The sequence below is a fragment of the Chenopodium quinoa genome, unplaced genomic scaffold, assembly GCF_001683475.1.
Source record: "Chenopodium quinoa cultivar QQ74 unplaced genomic scaffold, ASM168347v1, whole genome shotgun sequence".
Lineage (NCBI taxonomy): Eukaryota > Viridiplantae > Streptophyta > Magnoliopsida > Caryophyllales > Amaranthaceae > Chenopodium > Chenopodium quinoa.
The window spans coordinates 275,825-295,105 of NW_018744784.1; the positions used below are offsets into that span (position 1 = coordinate 275,825).

General features: G+C 34.5%; 2 protein-coding genes across 2 annotated transcripts; one reads left to right on the top strand and one right to left on the bottom strand.

Moving 5' to 3' along the window:
* Positions 1 to 232: 232 nt before the first annotated feature.
* On the top strand, positions 233 to 2,383 carry LOC110703819. Its single transcript, XM_021881605.1, has 3 exons — positions 233 to 270; positions 371 to 1,445; positions 1,679 to 2,383. Exons 2-3 carry the CDS (start codon positions 1,404 to 1,406, stop codon positions 2,291 to 2,293), a joined length of 657 nt encoding a protein of 218 aa, XP_021737297.1. The 5' UTR covers positions 233 to 270; positions 371 to 1,403; the 3' UTR covers positions 2,294 to 2,383.
* A 4,571-nt stretch (positions 2,384 to 6,954) lies between these two features.
* LOC110703820 (ankyrin repeat-containing protein NPR4-like) lies at positions 6,955 to 9,786 on the bottom strand. Its single transcript, XM_021881606.1, has 2 exons — positions 9,033 to 9,786; positions 6,955 to 7,982 (listed from the first exon to the last, which is right to left on the bottom strand). Exons 1-2 carry the CDS (start codon positions 9,492 to 9,494, stop codon positions 7,209 to 7,211), a joined length of 1,236 nt encoding a protein of 411 aa, XP_021737298.1. The 5' UTR covers positions 9,495 to 9,786; the 3' UTR covers positions 6,955 to 7,208.
* Positions 9,787 to 19,281: the final 9,495 nt, after the last annotated feature.

Consider the following 19,281-nt stretch of genomic DNA (forward strand, 5'->3'; position numbering starts at 1 on the left):
GGTGTACTTTTAGAAATGGTTAGAGATATTGGCGGATTAAATGAAACTAAAAACACATGTTTGGAAGAGATGGTTGCGGGTTTCTTATACACATTAACTCACCATAAGAAAAATAGAATGATGGGTGCTCACTTTCATAGAAGTGGTGAAACTATTAGTAGACAATTTCATGCTTGTTTGTTAGCAATCTTAAAGTTACATGTTGTTCTTCTTAAGAAACCAACTCCAATACGAGAGGATTGTGACGATGAAAGGTGGAAATATTTCAAGGTAAATTAACAAAACCAACACTTTAATTTGAGATAAATAAAGAGAGAGACTAGTATACATAAATGAGAGTAATATTGTTTTTTTTTGTAGAATTGTTTAGGTGCCCTTGATGGTACAATGATTCTAGTTAATGTTCCTTGTGATGATCGACCCAAATATCGCACTAGAAAAGGCACCATTGCTATGAATGTTCTAGGAGTATGCTCACCTGAGATGGAATTTACATATGTCTTACCCGGTTGGGAGGGATCGGCACATGATTGTCGGATTCTTCGAGATGCTATTTCTAGGCCTAATGGGTTGAAAGTTCCTAAAGGTAATACGATTGACATAGTAGACTTTATTTGAGATTAACTTAGTAAGAGAGTAATTTTGTTTTTTTTTTGAATTTGATGATGATGACTTGTATGAGGAAAGTGATAGTGATGATGATGATGGTGATGCTAGTGATGAAGATGATGTGGATTACATAACTTCCATTGCTGTAACCGATCCATGGACTAATTTTCGAAATACAATGGCCCAAAATATGTTTAATGAGTGGAGGGTTAGAAACCGCAGACTTAGTTCGTGATTTTATTTTTTACATGACCAAACTTTTTTATTGTTATATTTGAACTTCAGACTAGAATGCTTTTTTCAATTTCGATCTTGTACGTTTTTCTGTTTACATTAAGTCATGGATGTTGTATTGGACTTATATTAATTTCCTTTTTTACTTAAATTGAACAATTTTTTTGGTTAATTTTATTCTTATATATATGCAATCCTCTTATGTATATTCTTATGTATATGTCATGTTAATATGGTTCAAATGTTATAGTATTATGGAAGAAAGTAGTGCAAGTGGAGGTGGAAGGGGGAGAAACAAACGATTTTGGACCGCTCAAGAAGATGAAGTCCTTGTGGAAGCATTGTCAGAGCTAGCTGTAGATCCTCACTGGAGGTGTGAAAATGGATTCCGAAGCGGCTATATGGTTCGCTTGGAGGAGGTCATAGGTAAGGCTCTTCCTGGTTGTGGTTTAAAGGCTACACCACACATTGACTCTCGGATTAAGACACTTGGAGCCAAGTTTAGGGCTATTTCTCAAATGTTAAATACAAGTGGATTCGTTTGGGATGATGAAAAATAAATGGTTTATGTGGACCGGGCTGTTTATGACGAGTTTTGCAAGGTACACCCCCTTTTAAGGTCCTTTTATAGTGAGTAATCTGTTTTTTTTTTGTTTGTTTGTTGAAATTCATGGATTTTTGATTACATTGGTTGATTGCTATGAGATTATAATTGTTCATTGGAAAATATGCCTAGTCAAATTGAACCAACATTTAGAAATATATGGTTGTTGCATTTGATATGACTGTATGTTGTGTATTTGATGTTGTTGATGAGCATTTTTATGTCTTCCAGAGTCATCCTAATTGCAAAAACTTGTATGGAATTTCTTTCCCCCACTTTCATGAACTCGAGAAAATTTATGGCAAGGACTATGCTACTGGAAAACCAGCTGAAGGTTTTGCTGATGCAGTCAACAACTTGGAAAAAGTTGCCCCTCCACAAGTTACACTTGATTCAAGTGATGATGAGGATGTTCTAGGTAGTGGTAATGTCACTCAAACTGTTACCTCTCCTCCTTATAAAAAGATCAAGACTGAAAACACTACAAAAAAAAGTAAGAGAGGAAGTGGTGGTGCCGGAAGTTCTAATGAGCTCGCTAGCTTACAAGCATTTATGAAAGACATGAATGTTCATCTTTCCACTATGGCTACTGTGATGGCACGCACTGATGATCGTGAACAACGTGCGGATGAAAGAGAGCAAAAATTAGTTGAAAAGAGTGAACAAGTGCTAGAGGAACTACTCTCTTTTAATCTTGAAGGTGTCACTCCTACCCAAGTTTTTGAAGTGGCTAACATTCTAACCGCACAACCTAACAAGCTCATGATATTTTCAAAGTGTCCGGATGCTTTGAAAGGTGCTTATGTTAAGAGTCTTCTTGGAGGAAGCGGTGATGGTAGTGCCTAAATAAATTTTATGTTATGGTTTTATGTATGGTTTTGTATTAGGAAGGATTATTGGCAAAGACTTTGGTTGAATGTCAATATTATTAGAATACTTTTGGTATGAACTTTTATCTATGAACAAGTACTTTGGTATTATTTTCACCATGAGGTGATAATTTGGATTTGTAATCAATGGAGCATGAAAAATGTTATTTATAGTTTTTTTTTTTATAATGTCTTTATAGTTTTTTTTTGCTTAACTTTTTCATAACAAGGTTTTCAAGTATTAATTCATGATTTCACAGGTTTATCATATAATACAGGAATTTAAAAAATGACAATTTCATTCCCTGGCTTGAACCAAACAGTCACAAAGGGAATCAATGAACAGTTCATTCCGTTTCCTGGATGCAACCAAACAACCAGGCTAAATCAGGGTCAACCCATTCCTTTCTCCTGCATTCCCTGGATTCATTCCATTCCGATTCCCCTGCGCGAACCAAACGCCCCCTTAAAAGAGTTGTATTGAGTGAGCACGTGAGAGGCTCGTGGGGTTGTCAGCGTCGGAAAAAATGGTTAATGCCTTAAAACCGGACTAAGGTGTGATCTCGCAAAAATAAAAATTTGGTTTATGATGCACTCTTACAAAAAAAAAATTATAGGCTGGTTTTTCACAAAAAAAAAAGTGTTTTAAAAGGTGGTTTTTAACAAATTTTCCATTAATATATGATATCAAGATATATCATTTCAATATATATTTTCAAAATATCAAATTTTTACAATTTGTACTACATGTAATCAAAAGTAATTGATCAAATTAAAGTAGTTCATGTAAAATCGCATAAACTAAAAGTGAGTAGAAATTCATGATAAGGAGTATATAAAGCAGCGCTCCAAAATAAAGTACTCTGTATTCCTATTCTAAAAGCATTTTTTTTAGAGACAAACCTAAAATTTAACATCAAATTTCAATGTGATTGATTGGATGAAAATGGAGTAGTACAGTTGTCCAAAAAAAAAAGCCCTACTTTAATATAATAAATGACTACGGAGTATAAAGTGTTTTAATCAGTGTTTCATAAATTATATAACGATGAATTTTTCATTAATTTAATATAACAAAGTTTACCAATTAAATATATAGATACAAGAATGATAGTCACTTGAGGTTGGGCGTCAGCTTCATAATTCACAACAAAAGTTTACCAAAAAATTCACAACCCGACTCATCATTTCTCTTATAATTCATAATTAAAAAAAGAGAGAAACTATGAAAGTTAAGTGAAGAGTTTTAAGGGACATAGTTGTAAAAATTAGGAAGTGAGAATTGAGAAGTAAGTAAAATGAGAGAACAAGGAAAAAAAAAAAAACTTGAACAAATACTCAGATTGGTAGATATATTTTTTAATTATTTTCTTATATATATATATATATATATATATATATTTTTATGAATTAGATTTTTTTTAAAACACAGAATATATGTATTTTTCTATTTAGTTTGCAATAATATTATTCCTGCTGCTGTTCCTTACATACACAAAAAAAAAAAAAAAAAAAAAAAAAAATCACCAACGCTTTGCTTGCTCCATCCATTCACGAATCATAATAAAACCATCAAATATTCGAATCTCAATAATGAGCATCTTGGCCCCTAGGTGCTTCCAAAGTGGCAAGTACCTCTCTCCTTATTTGTGCAAGTGCAGTTAGTGAGTGAAAGAAATTATTAAAATAGTAGTAAATTTTTACCAAAAGGAAGTGTTACAATAATATTATTATAAATAGATGTAATAGGAAATTAAAGAGTTTTTTTTTTTTTTTTATTTTTTTTTTTTTTTGTTTTTGAGTCACAAGGAATCCCAAGTGATCCTTCAACTGATAGAAAAGCTCTAACCAATTGAGCTATCCTTCACTCTCAATAGGAAAGTGTTGTGATTGTTGTTATGAAACTAAATGAGTATGAGAATTTTATATAAAGTAGAAGCTATGTTACTAATTAGGCTGGTGATTCGGTTTCTAGTAATTGCTGTGCATGATAAGTTGGTCACCATGCATGCATATTGTTTGAGCAAGTAAAAAAACACTAAGTTGATCTATTGAATAATACATAGTTATGTAGGTAATAATAATACTTAGTATATAGTAGCAATGTATTTCTTAAATTTGTACTACTTATTATTTTAAATTTATATACATTAGTATGTATTATTTTACCGAAATAAGATTTACTTCATTTTATACATCATAATTGCAAAATAATTCTACTTTGATCAGTAATGTTTTGCTTTTTTAACCATCTGAGACTAACATAAACACTTAGATCCAGCTATTATTTGTAATAGGGTTGCATACAAGGAGCTTAAATAATAGGTGAATTAAAACATTAAACACACCCATCAACACGTGATTAAAGTTATTGGAATGAGAGCGACTAATTTAAAAGGGGCATAGCTTCCAGCAATAACCAAAGTTGGAGAATTTTAACGACCTCTATTTCATATTATTTACAACCTTTGAATATTTAACACATGGGCGAATGCAATGTGTAGGGGTGATGATCTTTTTATTTGATCAACCAACTCTACTAGTTCTGGCTTTTGCTTTATTATTTCCTCGGTAAAGTTTACATGCCCAAAATTAGCCGCTACATGTAATGGTGACTGCATAAAGCTTCCCGATTTTCCAATGATGCATCGATCGAGGATAAGTGGATCTTCACCGAGCAAGTGGAGCAATGAAGGTACGTCTCCCTTGAGTGCTGCATCATATAGTCTTGTAATAGCAAGTAACTGACCTCTTTCTATATGTGCTTCCATATTTTGTGACGTTTAATTTATGGGAAAGAATTCTTGCATTACAAGTTTGTTTGTAATAATTGTGCAAGTCTTCATTTCTTTTATACCAATGAAAGAATGTAAGACCAATCAATAAAGAGGGACATGGACATATTTTTCTTGGAAGCTCACTCCAAAGTCCAAATTAAACAACCTTTTTCTAGCAAGGGTTGACAAGTCAATACTATATTTAACTAATAATTTGTAGTGACATTCAGCAATAATGGAAGTCGTCATTTGGTATCCAGCTAATAATCGTTGACGAATGTGGAGTGTAAACAGTAATAATCTTGTAAAGAAGTAAAGTAGGTAGAATAGCCAATTAATAACCTAGATTTAAAGTGAAAAGATACAAAGTAGGAACTTTGAAAATTCAAAGTAACACACCATTAACTCATTAAACAAATTTTATAATCAAAGGAACAAAGGGAGTATGGAAAAGATGTTGAAATCAAATTATAATTAAAGATGAGGGAGAGAGAAAGAAGAACTGTTAAATCTTCAATTAATGAATACATAGCAACATCTTTACCCATGATGAAAGTGCAAGGAAGGGGATCAACCAGGCTGCTACATCCTATGAAAGTGCAATTGCAAACTCTTGCCCTTTTTTCCGTGTCATATGCTGCCAAAAGGTACGGAATCTGTTAACAGCTCCCACCTAAAATGTGTATTAAAAACGGGTATGTAATTTTATAGTGCTAGAGATATTCACATATTCTAGCCTAGGGAAAAAAGAATATGTACGTAAACGAAATATAAAATAAATTGATTAAAAGATCATTAGAGGCCGGTAAAAAGATCGGACCCACATTTGGTTTATGATTAGACTGAGAGAGAAAATAAAGATACACTTGAGGGGTCAAAATTATGTGATGAGTTGTACGAATTGAATAAAAATTCCAATTAACTACAGGAAGGTTTATTTGTGTTGAAAGATTTTATGTATTCCTAGGTGTCAGTGACCCAGGATGTGAGAATGGGGGTACGAAATTCTGCTCGTTAATTAAAAAATACGAAACTTGATAAAATAAAATTTTAATTATTTTTTATTTTTTATTTCTGCTATCTTATTACATCGAATATATCCTTACTTCTTAAGTACGTGTTGTTCATAATTAGACCAAACAAATAAAACTAATACAAACTAATATAATTAAAGGCCATACAATTACACTTTTATAAAACTCTTAGACACGCGAATTTTTATAAAAGTTTAGGCCCATATCTAGATCCTCTAGGTTTACGTAATTAATCCAAAGTCCAAAATGAATCTAAAATTAATTAATTTACTCACTCCTTCGTATATAGTTACTTGCTCTATTTTTTCATACAATAAAAGTTTGCTTGCAATTGTGCACTACTTGATTATTCTCTTTTATAACCTTTATGGCTAAGAAATTAAGAATGCAAGATCAATGAACGTAGTCGTTTTTATATTAGTTCTCGTATTTTTCTTGGAAGCTCACTCCACTGTATTATGAATTTGTAATCTAGCTAGGATTATTGACAAGTCAAATTCGTACAAGTCAAGTTTGTAAGTGTTGTTTCGAGCCTTTTATAGCCGCCTCCATTTTTTCTTTCTCTTTTCCCTCTTCCTTTCAAAAAACCATAAGAAAAATAAGTCTTGTGTACAATGAGTATACATTAATTATTTTGTAAAATGGTCAATTTTAAACGTAACTTTAACTATTTTTATAGTAACTTTAACCACGTATAGGGTAACTTTTAATTTGTACCTTTCTCTTAAGATGTCAATTCTCAATGCTTCTAACATCTAGTTAGGACACGAGCTTAAGTAATTTTGTAGTAGATTAGAGCATTCTCATTATAAATGAAGATAGGTCAATTATAATTGATGTTTGCTTATATATTACACTTAAAATGTAAAGCAACACACTTTGACAAACAAGCTAAGCTAATAATGAAGATGGTACATAAATAAAATCATGCTTAGTGCAATCTAATTAATCAAAGTACTCCTTCAAAAAAAAAAAATCAATCAAAGTACTACTCGTACATTATTATTGAACAGCCGGGAAACAAACATGGCCGGAGTAGAACGCGATGAATGTGAAGACGACGCACCTTGTGCTGAGACTATCATACGCTGTCGATCAAATTTGATTCATTTGTAGTGTTTTTTGGCCATATCAGATAATACATCATTATTGATTGCCTCCTTAGCCAACTAATAAGCTTCCATATGAATCGCAAAAAATGTCCCACGAGTATAGATCCCATTAACCCTAGCCAAGCTACGACAGAAATCCCTAATGCAGTCCAAATTCCGCCTTCTCCATAAGTTAGATTGGATACCGAGAACAAGTATGTCAATGTTGTTGCCGTGACAGAAATCCATAGGATTATCCTCAAAATGGATATTAAATATCGCTTGCATGGAAGGCCGCTTATAAGGAGAAGGATGACACTTAGGGATGATATTAGTCCAACGGTGTTACTAACTAGTACGATATTGTAATCAAAATGATGACCGTATGACCATACAGAAGTACCCGCATATGCGATGTGGTCCTTTTGTAATCCAAAAAATTTTATATCTTGTTGGCTAGTGTATGTTTTTTTATCTTGCCAAACGCCTCCCGGGGGATTAATTCCAACTTGGAAAGCCATGGTTGCGATCAAGGATGCCACCACCATTAGAGATGTGCGACGGTCCTCCAACCAAGCACGGTCTTTTGTCGTTTTCAGTGCTTCCTTTGCGGGTAACACATTGGCACGATTAAGGAGTATCCATATCTTTTTATCTTGTGTCGAATCCTTCCGACTTTGCTTATGAGTATCCACAACTGTCAATCCATTTTTGTTAACCGCATTCTTTTTAATCTTTGGATGTAGTATTATAATTTCTACCATCTGCATATTATCAAATTGAAGTATAAAATTGTAAGTTATGTAATAATCTGTTACAATTTCAACATTCCAAATGACTATTTTGTTCATTACATATTGATAGAGTATAAAACATATTCCTGAACTTCAATTATAAGATTATGCATTTAGTTGAGTTGGTCCTCTAACATGGTATTAGAACCAACGTGGCACAAAGGTCACGGGTTTAAATCTCATCCACCTTCACTTTCAAGTGGAATATTGAGCGATTGGTATGAGGAGGGCTCATGTTTACCATTGGAGAACAGAAAATAAAGCTACATGCAAGCTACTATAGCCCAAACAAGCTACATACTGAAATGAAAAAGAGATAAATAAACTCCACTCCTATTGTAACATGGAAGTTAGTCATTGTTACGGTCAGTGGAGTCCTTCATAGTGGGTCAATTAGTTAGATAAGATCATGCTCCTAATTATTAGCTTTAGGTTGTTATTTCATAAGCAGGAGCTGAATCAAACTTAGCTTGTATTCTGGTATATTCCCCCCTCCTGTCTATAATGAGGCCTATCATAAGGACCTATCTTTTACTGGCTCTATGCCTATTATTCCTGAAATTGGTGATGTTCCAGCTGCTACCGTTAACTATGTATTAAATAATTTTAAGTAATTAATTTAGCATCCTTTCCGTCACAGAAAAAAAGCTATTTATCATATTCAGGTATCTTTGTACTCTCGAGTAGAGCAGTGTGTGCAAGTGAATAAAATTAGTTTTGTTTCTCTATTAATATTATTCTTCCGCTTTAGTATTAGCTTCAACAATGGCATTATTCTCTTTGATCAACAACTTTGATTTTTTATTTTTTTAGGGACATGCTACCCCTTGTTACTTCATGGGTCTGCCCTTGCCTCTATCCTCAAGAAAGTTGTGGTGAGTCTATCAAAGTCTAGATCATCCCTAATTTAATTTTTCAATATGGTGCGACACTTAACACTTTGTTTGGATAAGAAAAAAATAAAATAAAAAAACTATTTAATAAGTTACTATTATAGTACGTCGTTCATTTTCATATTACCTCTGGTTGTTTGGCAGCCACAGCTAGGTGCAAGACGGTATTACCAACGGCATCATCGAAGTTAAGCAACTCACCATCATTTATCGTTTTTACCAAAAACCTCAAAGCCTCTGGTTGTTTATGTTTCACACACAAATGCAACACACTTTCACCACCCATAGTCCGCTCCCGAGCAGCTTGTGGCTCTACATTAAGAAGAGCTCCAAGTACGTCAATTTGACCATTTATGGCAGCTACGTGAACAGGCGTCTTACCATCTTGGTCATGTGTGTAGCAAATGCTCGAGTTCACCCCAAGCAAGGTTTTAACGATTTGCAAGTGCCCTTCGGCACAGGCAATGTGTAGGGGTGATGATCTTTTTATTTGATCAACCACCTCTACTAGTTTTGGCTTTTTTTCTATTAACTTGTTAGTAAAGTTTACATGCCCAAAATTTGCTGCTACATGTAATGGCGACTGCATATACTTTCCTGATTTTTCGATAATGCATCGATCAAGGATAAGTGGGTCTTCTCCGAGCAAGTTGAGCAATGAAGGTACGTCTCCTTGAATGCTGCATCATATAGTTTTGTTGTAGCATGTAATTGGCTTTGTGCATCCATGTTTTGTGTGGTTTATTATAGGAATGAAGTGTTTTGAATCCATGCAATGTAAGTTTGCTTGCAATTGTTCATGCCTTAACCTCTCTTTTATAGCCTTTATTTATGGGTAAGAAACTAAGAATGTTGGATCAATAAATGTACTACCTCCGTTAATTTTTTATCTGCAATTTTTACTATTTTAGTCCGCTAAACATTATGTACAACTTTCTATTTTCTTTCTATTTTTAGTAAACAAAAACTCTAGAAATTACATATTTACCCTTACTTAAAAATTCTGATTTTTATAATTTTACCCTTATTTTGCAAGTGGGTGGGCCAACTTTCTCTCTCCTATCACTTTAATTACCAATTTTGCAAGTGGGTGGACCAACTTTCTCTCTCCTATCACTTTAATTACCTTTATTTACTTCCTCTAATATTTGCCCCTTAAGTTTTGTCTCGTAAACTGCAAAACACTCCAAAGTTGCAAATAAAAATTGATGGAGGTAGTAGGTCTTTTAATTCTCATGTTTTTCTTGGAAACTTACTTCACTCTCTATTATGAACTTTTAATCCAAGTAGCGAACCTTTTTCTAGCAAAGACTATTATTATCAAGACTTTTTTTTGGAAAAATGGCAACCACAAATATTATTGGGGGTAATATTGTACATGTATGCGTTTCGAGCTTTTTATAGCAGCCCGCCTTTTTACCAAGTTTTTTCTCTCCTCGCCCTTTTTATAGCCGCCTCCCTTTTTGTTATTACTCCATTATTATATATTGGTCCTTATATATACTAAGGTAAACTTAAGGTAATATTGGTCCTTATATATATTGTTTATAGCCGCCTCCCTTTTTGTTTATTACTCCATTATTTTATAGCAGCCCGCCTTTTTTACTAAGTTTTTTTCTCTCCTCTCCCTTTTTGTTTATTACTCCATTATTATAAACTTAAGTATAAAACAAAATTTCTTATTAACATAAATTCTTCAAAAAGGCGAGTGTACGTTAATTTATTGTAAATTAAAACGAGTTAAACTTATGTTAAAAGTACTAAAAGTTACCCTATATACTGCAAAAGTTATTATTTTTTTGTTAATAAATTTTATCTTACAAAAAAACTTATAATGTATTAGATTCATATTTAGTGTTTATAGTATGTAATCACGTATCGATAAGAAATTACACATTAAAATAAAATTCAAACCAATGACAAATTAAAAGTTACCCTTTAAGTGGTTAAAGTTATCATAAAAATAGTTAAAATTACGCTCAAATTGACCGTTTTACAATAAAACTAATGTACACCCGTTGTACACAAAGTAGAACATTAATAAATAAAATTAAATTAAAAAAAGGGGTGAAGTAAATAAATTTGACAGATGGAGAAGACACAAGGGAAAATTAAAAGTCCAGCCCAAAAGCTAGGTTATATTATAAACCGTTACCAATTGACAATAGAAAGGAATAGTCCGCTTGGATTATAAACTTGATGTCATTTACTTCAATTAATTAATGTGATTAAACTTTACTCGAACTTGCACATAACACATATACTAAATTAATAATGTTAATCTGTTAGATTTTTTTTTTTTTTTGAAAGAATGTTAATCTGTTAGATGTTACAGTGAAAATTTAGGATAAAAAATTTTCAAAGTGCACATAAATTTCGTGCAGTGAGCTTCGGCAATAATGGAAGTAGCTTCTGGTAATTTGGTATATATCCAGCCAGTAATCGTTGATGATTTACGGATATAAAATGCATGTGGAGTAAACGCTAGTCTTCTTGTGGATAGACTGACCCGTTGACGATTCAAGAATATAATGTGTAGTCTTCTAGTGGAATTATAGCAGTGTCAAAACGATTTGACAGTTTGGTTTCGGCTCGGTTTGAAATTGGGTCGGTTTGAAATCGGTTCAAATGTCTTACGGGTCGGTTTCGGTTCGGTTTAAATAATTATCGGTTCGGTTCGGTTTCGGTTTATTCTTGAACGGTTTAAATTCGGTTCGGGTTCTAAACGGTTCGGTTAGTAAACGGTTCGGTGCAAACGGGTTGCGGTTTGTTAACGGTTCGGTGTAAACGGTTTTTAACCCGGTTTAAATTCGGTTCGAGTTGTAAACGGTCCGGGTTGTAAACGGTCCGGGTAGTAAACGGTTCGGTGCAGACGGGTTGCGGTTTGTTAATGGTTCGGTGTAAACGGTTTTTAACCCGGTTTAAATTTTGTTCGGGTTGTAAACGGTCCGGGTTGTAAACGGTTCGGTGCAGACGGGTTGTAGTTTGTTAACGGTTCGGTGTAAACGGTTTTTAACCCGGTTTAAATTCGGTTTGGGTTGTAAACGGTGCGGGTTGTAAAAAGTCCGGGTAGTAAACGGTTCGGTGCAGACGGGTTGCGGTTTGTCAACGGTTCGGTGTAAATGGTTATTATCCCGGTTCAAACATTTTCAGGTTGGAAACGGTTCGGTTCTTTTTTAATTTAGTTTTATTTTAGTTCGGTTATAACTGGTTCGGTTCGTACACGGGTTTGGTTCTTCTACGATTTAACATTATTTAGATCGGTTTTATTTCAGATTTACTAAATTACGGTTCGAGTCTGTTTTTGATTTCAAAAAATTTTGTACTACTTTCTAACTTTTTGCTAGTTAACAAGTTTTATATCAAGCCGAGACTTCATCACTTCATATGAGGCATCATATTATATGCAAATTCTCATTAATTTTATAAATACATATCATGTTATGATTCAAGTTTAGCCATACTGATCTTACTAGTTTATTACGAAGTAGATTATAAAAGTTTAGTGCATTAATGTATTATTGTTTTACTATCAGATTATTATCTGCTTCTGATTTGATCATTTAGTTAATAGTGTCATAATCATGATTTGATGAGTTGTTGTGACATCGAAATTTGCAATTTGGTATTCGATACTTATTTAGTCAACAAGACTGATAATTAAGACTCGTTTATCATTATATATTTGCATAAAGTTATATATGAAGATATTACAAAGTAGTTTGATTTATATAATGAAAGAACACATTAATGAATAAGAAGGTAATATTGATTCTTTCAATCGATTATACATATTAACATATACGTAACATATAACCATCTCATATTCTCATAGTCAAATATTATTAGTATAAAGGGATGAAAATCATAAGATTATTATATTTTTCTATATCCTTTACTGTTTACCCCTAAGGCTTAAGTCACTAATTAGTAATTAGTAATTATTTAATTATACTAACAAGTTAATAAGAAAGAGTAACTTTTAACTTGAGTCTAACAGATCAAATACTGAAATGGTATTAGTATAACTTTTAACTTAAGTTTTGTGGTTTGAACTCTCATCTTCTCAATTACACTTAATTGTAGATTTCGATCATCATAAGGAATCGTTGTGCTGTGAAATGAAAGCCACTGCATTATTAGCGAATTTTGCTACACCAAACTAGTGTAGGCTTCAAGTGATGACGAAGTTTCTTTAAGGTTAAGACAGCATACCATATCATCAAGTCCTACACCTCGAATTGAACTTAACAATTTGAATTGCTCAAGTATTGCATAGATCTCTAATTGAGGTTTAGGCTGGGTTGGGTATATTGTGTTTAATCTCATGATTGTGAATCAACCGACTAAGATTAACATAATGCATTTATATGTTTTTCAGTAAAACGGAAACAAACAAAGATTAAAATCATGTTTAGCTGGCGATTAGGCCTAAGCAAGTTTCCTACAAAACTATGCAAGTAAAACATAGACATTAATATAAGAAAATTTATCAGAATCCACCTTTTAAGAACCCTTTTTGTTTGTTTGTTTGTGGTGAAAAACCACCTTATAATAATTTTTTTTTAAATTTTTTTTTTTTAGCAAGAATACACCTTAGCTTAAATCAAATTAGTTTTGCAAGATCAAACTTTAGACTTGTTTCAGGGCATTGACCCAATTTTCAGGCGTTGGCTTTGAATGTGTGGGTCACGTGATCTTATAAAACCACCATCCTTTAATTTTTCCCCTTTTCCCTCACCACCACCACTTCATCGCCACCACCACCTCAACTCACTGCCACCCTCACCAACACCGCCTCACCGCCACCACCAACTCATTGCCATCCTCACCAACACCTACCATCTCACCCAATAAATCCACTTCCATGAAAATTTCGATCAGATTATTCACTCCCATCCACCCAAAACCCCACCCCACCTCTTCACCTCCTTCCTCCATTGAAGCCCAATAGAACAAGCACATACAAAAAAAAAAGTCCTAAATTATAATAATAATTGCACTCATTAAATTTGCCCCAAAATAATTGATGAATTCACCACAAATTACAAAGGTTGAATTGTGAACTTTAAGTGAAAAAGTAGGGAGAAAGTGAAAAGGGAGGGAAAATCAAAGGTTATAGTGGCTACTTGGCACTGCACAACCACCGACGATGGTGGGCCACCGCATGAATTTGGGCTTCTATGAGTGACATCGAGTTAGAGAGGGCGTTAGAGGCTAGGTGCATGAGTGTCTAGGCTAAATGAGGTTTATTCACATGGCGGGTAGGTGGGGTGGTTTTGGTGGTGGTGTGGGGAGGAAGGAGGGGGAAGAACATAGGAGAGAGAAAGTGTAATTGGAGAGGAAAAGGAGAAAAAAAATTAAAAGGGTTGTATTGAGTGAGCACGTGAGAGGCTCGTGGGGTTGTCAGCGTCAGAAAAAAAAGGGTTAATGCCTTGAAACCGGACTAAGGTGTGATCTCGCAAAAATAAAAATTTGGTTTATGATGCACTCTTACAAAAATAAATAAATTATAAGCTGGTTTTTCAAAAAAAAAAAGTGTTTTAAAAGGTGGTTTTTAACAAATTTTCCATTAATATATGATATCAAGATATATCATTTCAATATATATTTTCAAAACATCAAATTTTTACAATTTGTACTACATGTAATCAAAAGTAATTGATCAAATTAAAGTAATTCATGTAAAATCGCATAAACTAAAAGTGAGTAGAAATTCATGATAAGGAGTATATAAAGCAGCTCCAAAATAAAGTACTCTGTATTCCTATTCTAAAAGCATTTTTTTTTAGAGACAAACCTAAAATTTAACATCAAATTTCAATGTGATTGACTGGATGAAAATGGAGTAGTACAGTTGTCCAAAAAAAAAAGCCCTACTTTAATAAAATAAATAAGCACGGAGTATAAAGTGTTTTAATCAGTGTTTCATAAATTATATATCGATGAATTTTTTCATTAATTTAATATCACAAAGTTTACCAATTAAATATATAGATACAAGAATGATAGTCACTTGAGGTTGGGCTTCAGCTTCATAATTCACAACAAAAGTTTACCAAAAAATTCACAACCCGACTCATCATTTCTCTTATACTTCATAATTAAAAAAAGAGAGAAACTATGAAAGTTAAGTGAAGAGTTTTAAGGGACATAGTTATAAAAATTAGGAAGTGAGAATTGAGAAGTAAGTAATGTTGGATATATTAGCGGAAGTTAGTGGGTTATTATTGCAAGTTAGGAGAGGAGTAAAGATGAGTTGGATAATAAGACAATATTTTTGAATTGTTAAGTGAATATAGCTTACATTACTTGCTTTTCCAAAGTACAAGAAGTAGCTATTTATAGCCTTGGTAAGTCGGTGATTGTACCGACATTGCAAGCTCCTAGTTTCTAGGCTATTCTAGCTAAACTTAGAGTATTATACACTTTCTAGCATATTACATTCGTATCTAGATAATTCTTGAGATTGTTCTAGGTTGCTAATTCTAGATTTTTCCTAAGATTTTTACTAACAATATTCTAGAAACATGTTCTACAAGTTTCTTGTTTAGTTTTTTTTTTTTTTTTACATAAATTTTTCTAGATTAACATCTAATAAGTAAAATGAGAGAACAAGGAAAAAAAAAAAAAAACTTGAACAAACACTCAGATTGGTTGATATATTTTTTTATTTTTTCCTTAGATATATATATTTTTTTATTTTTTTTTATTTTCTTGAATTAGATTTTTTTTTTATTTTCTTTTAAAACACAGAATATATGTATTTTCTATTTAGTTTGCAATAATATTATTCCTGCTGCTGTTCCTTACACACACACAAAAAAAAGTAAAATAAAAAAAAAAAAAATCACCAACACTTTGCTTGCTCCATCCATTCACGAATCATAACAAAACCATTGAATATTCGAATCTCAATAATGAGCATCCTGGCCCCTAGGTGCTTCCAAAGTGGCAAGTACCTCTCTCCTTATTTGTGCAAGTGCAGTTAGTGAGTGGAAGAAATTATTAAAATAGTAGTAAATTTTTAACAAAAAGAAGTGTTACAATAATATTACTATAAAATAGATGTAATAGGAAATTAAAGGGTTTTGAGTCTCAATAGGAAAGTGTCGTGATTGTTGTTATGAAACTAAATGAGTATGAGAATTTTATATAAAGTAGAAGCTATGTTACTAATTAGGCTGGTGATTCGGTTTCTAATAGTTGCTGTGCGTGATAAGTTGATCACCATGCATGCATATTGTTTGAGCAACTAAAAAAAACACTAAGTTGATCTATTGAATAATACATAGTTATGTAGGTAATAATAATACTTAGTATATAGTAGCAATGTATTTCTTAAATATGTACTACTTATTATTTTAAATTCACATACATTAGTATGTATTATTTTACCGAAAAAAGATTTACTTCATTTTATACATCATAATTGCAAAATAATTCTACTTTGATCAGTAATGTTTTGCTTTTTTAACCATCTGAGACTAACATAAACGCTTTTTATTTGAAGTAGATCCAGCTATTATTTTGTAATAGGGTTGCATACAAGGAGCTTAAATAATAGGTGAATTAAAACATTAGATACACCCATCGACACGTGATTAAAGTTGTTGGAATGAGAGCGACTAATTTAAGAGGGGCATAGCTTCCAGCAACAACCAAAGTTGGAGAATTTTCTAACAACCTCTGTTTTATATTATTTGCAACCTTTGAATATTTTATATCATATGAAACAGAGGTAGTAGATATTTTCTTAGGCTTTTTGTCAAATCTATGTCAAACTCTTGTTTAATCATGAATGTATGCTGAGTTGTTAGCCACTTGTGCTAATCATCGTGGTATAAGCTAAGCATGCATCAAAAACAGTATTTGTTCAATTGATGATTGGCAATTATATATTGCGACTCCATTGGATGAGACTTCATTATTTCTCGTTTAAACAAACACATACAATTTTCAAAGAAAACACACAGTACACATATTGGGGTTGTTTTGCTGCTCGTCATCGGTGAGTTATTTACTACAAAGTACGGAGTATTATTTTGATGGTTTTGTAATACAATCTGCTTTGAAATTTTTTGCCCTGTTAAGTAAATTAACCTCTATTTTATTTAATTATTATTTATTATATTTGATTTTATATTACATAAACTTAATTATCTGATACTCCTGTCTTCAAAAAAAAAAAATATCTGATACTCCATGTTTCGGATGAAAACAATCGAATCTCGGAAGATCCTTTTATCTTGAGGGAACTTGGTCTCGGTCCGAACGACGCAGGAGCCGAGGGTTTCCTGCACAACAAATACACGTAAACTAGCCTCGGGGGGGACGCCGAGGAAGGCCCCTCCGATGCTTAAGTCAGTATATTAGAGAGAGAAAGCTGTGCAAGAGTTTAGTTGCTTGAGGCTTTATTGTCTTGCCAAGAATTGACCAAATTGTTGGCTTTTATACCTTGGCTAATGAAGGAGGCGGATTGGGCCCGGAAGTCAGTTGGGCTGGGCCAAGCTGATTGGGCCGTTGACTGACCTTGACATGGCTTTGAGGATGTTGATTTTTGACTTTAGCACATTTGGAGAGTTGAACCTTAACCTTGGGCTTTTAATTGGATCATTCAGTGACCAGGCCCAATTGGACTAAATTGGACCCAAACAACTTGCCCCCAGACCCGATTTGGAAGGATGACGGGTCGGGTTTGATTTAATCAGAAAAGGAGGGAAGTGAATGATTTGTTAATCCAAAAATGTGAATTTAAACCATAATTAACCCATGATTAATGAGATAACAACAGTTAATGTGGATAATTGCGGAAGTTGGACGGGTAGTGGGCGATTTAACTGCAAGGTCGTGTGTTTAACGGTTACTTAGTGGGGTGCTTGAGAGAAATTGAAACGCAGACTCCTTGAATTCCCATTTCTGGAGATATAAATAGAGGCGCGTCTTCTCTCCCCACTCATTCATCAACACAAACCCAGAATTCTCAAGAACGCTCAAGAGCCCGCATCAAAACTTCGCAAATTCCCCGAGCATTAAGCTTAGAAGCTGAGACTTGTCACTACCAATTCGTAAATCGGCGGCTTTTGCTTCAGATCAAGGTAAATTCCTTTGATTTTATTTCATCTTTCTTCGACTTTGCACTCTTTCCCCTTTTTCGACTTTTTCCTTCGAAATTCGTCAATGGTGAGGGGAGTTAGAGGTGGAGCCCGTGCTCCAAGAAGAGCAAGGCTAATCCCCGATCCCAGGGACAGGATTGGGACCTGGAATGGACGAAGGACAGAGTCTGACCCTGCTGAAGGGGTTAGGGCGACTCCCATTTCTTCGGCTCCTCCTCAGAGAACGGATGAGCCGAGTGCTTCTGGACGGGACGATGAAATTCCTGCTGTCCTTTGGGATATCCTCCCTGGGTTTTCAGAGTGGGAGAATGCCGAAGTCGCTTCGGCCATGATAAAGAACCGCCCCTACTCATGGTGGGTAGAGAACGCCGATCAATATCGATTTGCCGAGCAAATTGAGTTGCACTACGGCATTTTTGAAGCTGATGGATATTGGTGCCGAATGCCCTCAGCATCCGATAGAATCCATCGTCCACCCCCGGGGTATGTGGGGGTGTACACGAGACAGCTTCAGTATGGGCTGAGGTTCCCTTTGGACGCATTCGTCCGAGACTTGCTGATCCATTACAACATTTCCCTGTGCCAGCTGACCCCCACCAGCATCCGAAGGGTAATGACGTACTTATGGGTCTGCAAATTCTTCAGGTACGTGCCGAACCTGCATTGCTTCAAAAGGCTCCATCGGCTAGTGCCAAACATTCAAAGTGGGCACGGATGCCATGGCTCTGGGTGGTATCGGATTGAGTCTCGGCCCCCGTTCCTAACCATGTGGCCGAACGACTCTTCAGACAAGGACTGGAGAGGTCAATGGATTTGGGTTAGGGCACCCACGGAGCCGAGCCACCCTTACGTTTTCAGCGCTCCCCGGTATCTTGCCGAGCCGGATCCTGATATGGGAAGTTTAGGTCCTCCCGAAGATAGCGGGCCAGACCCGAACCTTAATCAGCAGAACATCTTCGGCAAGCTGCCGAACCGGGGAGGCAGCGGCCGAATGCAGCATATCCCGGAGACTTGGCTCCCCGATACGCACTATGTTTTCCAAGAGAATATGCTGGCAGCTGTCGGCCTCAGCCGAAAGTTTAGGGATGGTAATCTTCTTCGGCTGGGGCCGAGGCCTTTTAATTATCTCTTTTCTTCTTTCATTTTGCTTTCTTGTGATGTGCCGAACTAACTGAATTGACTTCTCCCCTTTTCTTTTTCAGAACGGGACGAGACCAACGTCGGCATTGATTACGCTCGCCTTGGCGTCAACCGAGAACG

Bases quoted from the DNA above. Each gene is read 5' to 3' on its own strand.
- LOC110703820 (XM_021881606.1), bottom strand. From the start codon at position 9,494: ATGCAGTCGCCATTACATGTAGCAGCAAATTTTGGGCATGTAAACTTT. The intron at 7,983-9,032 runs GTAATATGAAAA...GATAATATGCAG, and splicing joins TGGCTGCCAAACAACCAGAG to ATGGTAGAAATTATAATACT.
- LOC110703819 (XM_021881605.1), top strand. From the start codon at position 1,404: ATGGTTTATGTGGACCGGGCTGTTTATGACGAGTTTTGCAAG. The intron at 1,446-1,678 runs GTACACCCCCTT...TATGTCTTCCAG, and splicing joins TTTATGACGAGTTTTGCAAG to AGTCATCCTAATTGCAAAAA.